At 33.3% G+C, this 6,738-nt stretch overlaps 1 protein-coding gene across 1 annotated transcript; it reads left to right on the forward strand.

Moving 5' to 3' along the window:
- Window positions 1-1,092: 1,092 nt before the first annotated feature.
- On the forward strand, window positions 1,093-6,538 carry LOC127638765 (sialic acid-binding Ig-like lectin 13). The gene is made up of 7 exons (XM_052120486.1): window positions 1,093-1,138; window positions 3,216-3,575; window positions 4,099-4,425; window positions 4,606-4,902; window positions 5,157-5,244; window positions 5,926-5,992; window positions 6,157-6,538. The coding sequence occupies exons 1-7, from the start codon at window positions 1,093-1,095 to the stop codon at window positions 6,451-6,453; spliced, it is 1,482 nt and encodes a 493-aa protein (XP_051976446.1). The 3' UTR covers window positions 6,454-6,538.
- The last annotated feature ends 200 nt before the right edge of the window (window positions 6,539-6,738 follow it).

The following is a 6,738-nucleotide window of genomic DNA, read 5'->3' on the forward strand; positions in this document are numbered from 1 at the left end:
AAAAGTATCAACAATAAGGCATAAATTTGTCAAAGTTCACAAAACAGAACATAGTTTCTGCAACAATATTAGCCAAAGAGACTTGGTTGTGCTCATCAACTCAGGTCTTTAACATTTCATTAATTTATTACACTCTATAACTAATATATTAATAATTGATTATGAATAATTAGTAATTATTGAATTGACATTAACCACAGCCTAACATAATCACTTTATTTCAGTTTCATACTGTAAGTGTTCTGTATTTCTCTAATTCCCCACTTTGTGGAGTATTAATTAATACAACAATTAAGAACAAGAATTAGAAAATGTTTTGTCATTATTTTCAAGTTATTTCCATTGCGCTTTGAAAGGTGGGTTCTTATAATAATAGCTCACTTTAATAAATTGTTTTCACTGTGTTACTTGAGTTTTAGCATTTTGTATTTTGTGTTTCTGGGTTATACTCTCTACAAATTTGTCATAATAAAGATCAATTATTACTTCAATTCTAAAGAAATGTTCAGTTGATTATTTATTTATTGACCGAATAGCTGAACAAAACAAAAAACTTTGCAAACAAGCTCAGGTTTTCTTTGACTTTTTCATGTTTAAACATAATTTGCATAATGTTTTTCTTTTGTTCTGCACGTAAGTTCATGCTTATACAGGAAGTGATGTAAATAACAAGTGCATCTGACGTATGTCACTATATTGAGCTAGTTGTGATTCTGTTCACAAACAGTCTCAAATCATCAGCACTGATGATACTGAGGTCATATATGTGAAATTTACTGATCTGCTTTCAACAAAAATATTGAACCGGATAGACCCCTTTTCTCATTTCTGGTAAGATATTTATAAATTCTGTTACTTTTTATGATACTTTAGAAGTTTAGTTCAATTTGATCAGTTGCTAATCTGTCTGTTGATCTTTTGCTTATTATGACATCATTATTAAACATTTGTTTGTTAAATGTAATTCTAATAGGATGAATTGCATTTCTTTGAGGGACTAAATATATTAATATTTTAATGAAATAAATTTCACAATGTATGCATATTTACAAATGTGTTCCTTGATAGGATCAAACTTCTTCTTATGAGGAGATGGACACAGCAATGAAAATCATTCTTTTCAGTATTATATTACAAGGTTAGTTGCTCCCCTCCCTTTCATCAGTTTCTTTTTTTTTTTTACCAAGAAAAGTGTGACATGCTCAGTGTGACATGACAACTGAAAAACTACTTTAAAAATGAGTGAAAAAGAGTGTGAATAATGTTGCTGTTTCTCCAATAGCACAAAAACAATACAGAAATATTGCCAAACGTGAACATTTCATGTCTGGTTGACTAGTTATTAAACCGAATAATGTAAGAAGTAATATTGTGACTTTAGTAAGACAAGGTTTTAGAAAAATAAATGCTCAACTCCACATATTGTAGATCAAAGTGTGCCCAAGATAAGTGTCATGTGATTGCACACAATGTGGATCATCATAAAAGGATCAGCAGTTAACACTTGTGCAGTACTTGTGTTTGTTTGGTAGAACACAAAGGGGTAGTTCATTAAATGAAAGTTATGTCTGTTACTCACTCTCACATTGTTCCAAACACTTTTGACTACTTCTCTTGCAGAACACACAAGAAACATTTTGAAGAATATCCCTGTTGCCTAATGGCAGTTGATAGTGATCTCCTTTAGTGCTACACGACAGGAAAGTCATACAGTTTTGGACAGCCTGATCTCATGAACATTAACAGCAACATTTTTGCAACACAAAATTATGTGATTCATTACACGTTTCGCTACAGTTTCCCAGTGAAATGTCCAGTGGGGGCGCAAAAAGCAAGTGAAATTATGTTGTAATCAGACAAGGTTGTTAAGGTGAATATTAGATGGAGGTTTTAATGAGTAAAACTTCCATACCTAACCTAAAACATTTACCTAAACCTAACTAACAGTGATCTAAAAGCAAATCACAGGTAAACAAAACAGACATCCATACCCTTAACCACCACCTACAGTAAACATTAGAACAGATAGTGTTCAAAAAGCAAATGTGAAAAGAAAAGCACATGTTCTGAAGAAACCGCATCATTTTGCGTTGCTTCTTTCACACTTTCATCTCAGGCTTGGCTAGAACCGCATACTTCACAGCCCAATGTCCAACAATCAGTGTTGGGTAAATTACTCTAAAAAGTAATGAATTACTAACTACTAATTTATCTTTACAGTGTAATTAGATTATTGTACTAATTACTCTGGCAGAAAAGTCATTGAATTACTTATTACTAATTACTTTCTAAAACCATTATCAACCTCGACCAGATGAAAAATACAAGGATAGACATGAAACTGTTATTTTAATTCTTTCAAATAAATCATATAAAATCAACTAAATTATTCACGAACTGGCCAAAGAATTTAAGCGTTAAATTAGAAAACATATATTTTAACATTAGATGTTAAATTTAGATTTTAAATTCACTATTGTTTTATATAAAATTGTTATAATATAAAAGTATTTAACACAATTAGATTACAGAAGTAACTGTAATTAAATTACTTAAAAATGAAGAGTAATCCCTTTACTTTTTTCACTGAAAAGTAATTTAATTACAGTAATTAATTACTTAGAAAATGCATTACACACAACACTACCAACAATCATACCGCGTAAGAAACAGAGTGAAAAAGTGTTTATAAAGTCATAATCAGCCATTGTTGATTTGTGTGAAAGTGAATAAAATTCAAAGTTGCTGTATCTCCTCTAGTGTTAAATTCAGCAGGAATCTGCAGAGAAACATAAAATTCAGTTTGAAAACATTTAGTTATAGTAATGTTCATTCTATGAGACAAGGTTGGTTTTGGAACAACATAAGCATGAGTAAATGAAGGGTAAACTTTCATTTCTGGGTAAACTATCTCTTTCAGATAAGCTACTTAAATAATAGTAATATTTTTAATACATATTTTATAAATGTTGGAAACATTTTTATACTTTATTTAAACAATGAAAATAACATTGTACTTGGGTATTTTTATGTTAGGTAGATTTCACTGTCGCTGGTTTCCTGCTCATGTTTCCTTCTTAAAAATGATACAAATGCAACTGAATGTTTTTTGGAAGTAACAACAAACATTATTGTGTAGCATTTTGTGTGTTAAAAAGTGCAAACATGTGTTGGTGTGATTGAATTCTTCACTCCATTGTATGTTTGTGTTTTAGGTGTTTGGTGTAAGGGGTTCAACATCAGTCTCCCAGAGAAGATTGAAGCTCTGAATGGATGTAGTGTGATTATTAAGTGTGCATTTGACATTGAAGAAAAATATGACCAAGACCTCTCTGAGACTGCAACAGGAGTGTGGTATAAAAATGACACTCTGCAAAAGCATGTAGTGTTTAACTCCAGCAGCATTAATCACTCAATTAAAGCGAATATTACTGGAAAATTAAAAGCCAAGGACTGCACCACTGTCTTTTATAATGTAGATTCAAGTCACATTGGCAAATATTTCTTCAGGCTTGAGGGTAATGGTGGACTGAAATGGACCTACACAAAAACCTCAGTTTCAGTAGATGTTATCAGTGAGTGACTTCATTAGATCAAATGATTGTAAATGACTAATTGTAAACTAGAAATGTATAATAACACCTGTTATGTATATGATCATTATCTAAAGTAGTGATTTATATAATTGGTTGAATTTGACCAAGCTCTAAGTTGGATGTTTCTCATGATCTTAAAAACCTTTTGATCTGAAGGCTTATGCTTAAATACTTGAAATTAGAATAAAAATGATGCCAATGCAAGAGTTTCTTTAAAAATAACTTACATAGGAACTCCTTTAATACTGTTTAAAAAACATACTAGTTGTCATCTCGTGAAGTTCATGGAGAGAAGACTCAGAGCTTTGATATAGACAAAGAATGGCAACTTTGAAGAAGCAAAATACTTACTTTCTTTCTTTTTTAAACAAGTTACTTTTCACTTCAAAATTCCCTTTGTGTTATTTCATAATTGATGGCATAACTATTATTCTAAAATGTGAAAAAAGTAACAAAAAAGCATACATCAGTCATATATGTAACATATCTCTGTATGTTTCAGACTCTCCTCATAACCCCACAGTGAAGTTGTATGTGGATGAGAAGGAGGCGCAGAGTCAGCAGGAGGTGTTGGAGGGGAGCTCTGTGTGTCTGTCCTGCTCTGCTGAGACTCTCTGTTCCTCTCCTCCAGCAACTCTCACATGGAGCTCCACTTCCAGACATCCACCCTTCAGTCTACAGGAGAAGCAGAATCAAAATAAACTCATCTCTCATCTCAACTTCACTGCTACTCCCCTTCAACACACAGCCACTTTCACCTGCACTGTCACCTACCAGCTACAGAACAACAACAAAACAGCACACAGCAACCTCACATTACATGTTACATGTAGGGATGTCTTTCTATCAGTTTCAAATGTATTTTGGAGCTAATTTCAGTGGCATCAATTATTTTCTCCCTCAAACCATAACTGCTCTAACTATGATATTTCATATTATCATTCTCTCATACATACCATTTCTCTCTCTCTCTCTCTCTCTCTCTCTCTCTCTCTATCCTCACATTTAGATGCCCCTAAAATCTCTCTCTCGTCCAGCTGTAACAGAACTGATGTAACCGTGTGTTTGTGTGAGGTTGATGGGAATCCCTCTCCTAAACTGGAGTGGCATCTGTCTGGACGTCCTGTCACTAACTCTACAATCATGTCCATCAGTGAAGAACGATTGAGCAGCACAGTTTTGAGGAGCTTCATCACTCTACATCACTCACTCACACACACATCCACTGTGCAGTGTGTCACCACAAACACTCATGGCAATGACAAACATCTGTTCCAATGGCTTCTCTATGCTCAAGAGTCAACAGGTGAGTTTAGCTCTGTGATCTTCAAAATTCAAAGACAAAATTCAAAAGGCATTGACTTAAATTTAACAAAAAAACTAACAAACTAAATAATTATAATAATAAATAAAGAAAAATACTGTTTTTTTTTTTTTAATGTTTTTTGGAATATATGACTCCCTCATAAACATTGTGGCATTTGTGGTTGAGAAATCACTTACTTATTTGGATAACTGTTGCATTAAGGACTTTCCAAACACTAATTTATTCTTTTTTAGGCATCAATATTTTGTCTGTGCTGATTGGAGCTGCTGTTGGGGTTTTAGTGGTCATGGTCGGGTGTGGCATTACATATATCTATGCACGGTAACTGCATGACATATGGGGAAATTAATATTTTAATAAAACTTTATTTTAAGTTGCATCAAGTGTGAAATGCAATAATCTTTAATGCAGAACTGTATAAAATGTTACTTACTAAAAGAATAAAATTGCAGCTATACTTAAAAATGTATGAATGTCATTTAATTATTAAAATATTAAACCAAGATCAATTTATTTAAAAGAAAGACAACACAAGCATGTGTTTCAAGCAAAACATAATCAAAAACGTAAGTTTGCTTGGTGTAAAGTTGAACAATATAAGAAATAGTTATACTATTCAAAATGAAGATAAAAAGTATTCGCACACTTTCTGGTTGTCAAACATGAATGAAACATGTCTTATGCAACTGAACTTAAAAGGAACTGACTTCATATATCCAATGAAATAATCATGGGATTGGTTGAATAACAGGAATTGCAAAAATGTCTCAGAATAGAACAGATCTGAGAGAATTCCAAGCATAATATTTAACAAATGTTACTTGTTCAAAATTTGGACATTTATACACTTCGTGGCTTAAGTGTTCAAATAATTTTTTCAGCCAGTGGAAATACCATCTGTCCTATTTTTTATTATATTACCCAGTCCTGTCTGATTGATTTTGCTATCTGAGAAGCTACTGTATTATTGAAATGACTTTGATATTAACTCATGTTTTTCAGAAGGGGGAAAAGAAAACCTTCACAAACTAGAGGAGAAGGTACTTCGCAAGTTATTTCGACTGATGAAGTGAGTTACAACCCACAAAAAATAAATAATCATTCTCAAACACATTCAGTATTTTACACCAACTACACTAGTAAACAGACTTGAATACACTTTTTATTAACAAAAGCAAATGTAGAATTACACTGGTGCTTTCCAAAATCTGACTTACATTTATAAAACATTAGGCTGGTTCACAGGAGGACGAAGAGTCTATTTATGTCAATAAACTTACACTTGTTGGAGCCGCCACCTTGAATCATCCAGAATCTCTCCATAATTCCTCCACTGACTTTATCAACACCAGCCAGGCTTCATGTGATATCGGGTGCGTCTCCTCACTTACTGCTGACTATGCTGCAGTCCTTCATCCTAAAGGAGTGAAAAAGAGCTCTATGGGAGGTGATAAGGTAGATCCCCAGAGAGATCAATACATACTACAGAGGGACATAAATACAAGTGGAGTGCCATTGCAGGCAAAATAAGTGTTTTCAGGAGCAAGACAAGCACAGATGGTTACGAATACAAGAGAAGTAAAGTCAAAGCAATCAGATGAAGAGTTGATCACAAACTCCGGTGAAGCTTCTCAGCTTTATGCACAAGTTCAACGTGGCAACCCATAGAGAACTGGGTTATCTGAGTTACCGTACACTTCGTCAGTTCGAACCAGTCTGGTCATTCTGTGTTGACCTCTCTTATCAACAAGGCATTTCTCTCCATAGAACTGCAACTCACTGGATTTTTGTTTTGTTTTTGAGTAAATCAGTTAC

This window comes from Xyrauchen texanus, chromosome 47, assembly GCF_025860055.1.
Source record: "Xyrauchen texanus isolate HMW12.3.18 chromosome 47, RBS_HiC_50CHRs, whole genome shotgun sequence".
Taxonomy (NCBI): domain Eukaryota; kingdom Metazoa; phylum Chordata; class Actinopteri; order Cypriniformes; family Catostomidae; genus Xyrauchen; species Xyrauchen texanus.

Coding starts and splice junctions, on each gene's coding strand:
- LOC127638765 (XM_052120486.1), top strand. CDS start 1,093: ATGGACACAGCAATGAAAATCATTCTTTTCAGTATTATATTACAAG. Junction 3,576..4,098: donor AGTTTCAGTAGATGTTATCA/GTGAGTGACTTC, acceptor TGTATGTTTCAG/ACTCTCCTCATAACCCCACA. Junction 5,993..6,156: donor AAGTTATTTCGACTGATGAA/GTGAGTTACAAC, acceptor ATAAAACATTAG/GCTGGTTCACAGGAGGACGA.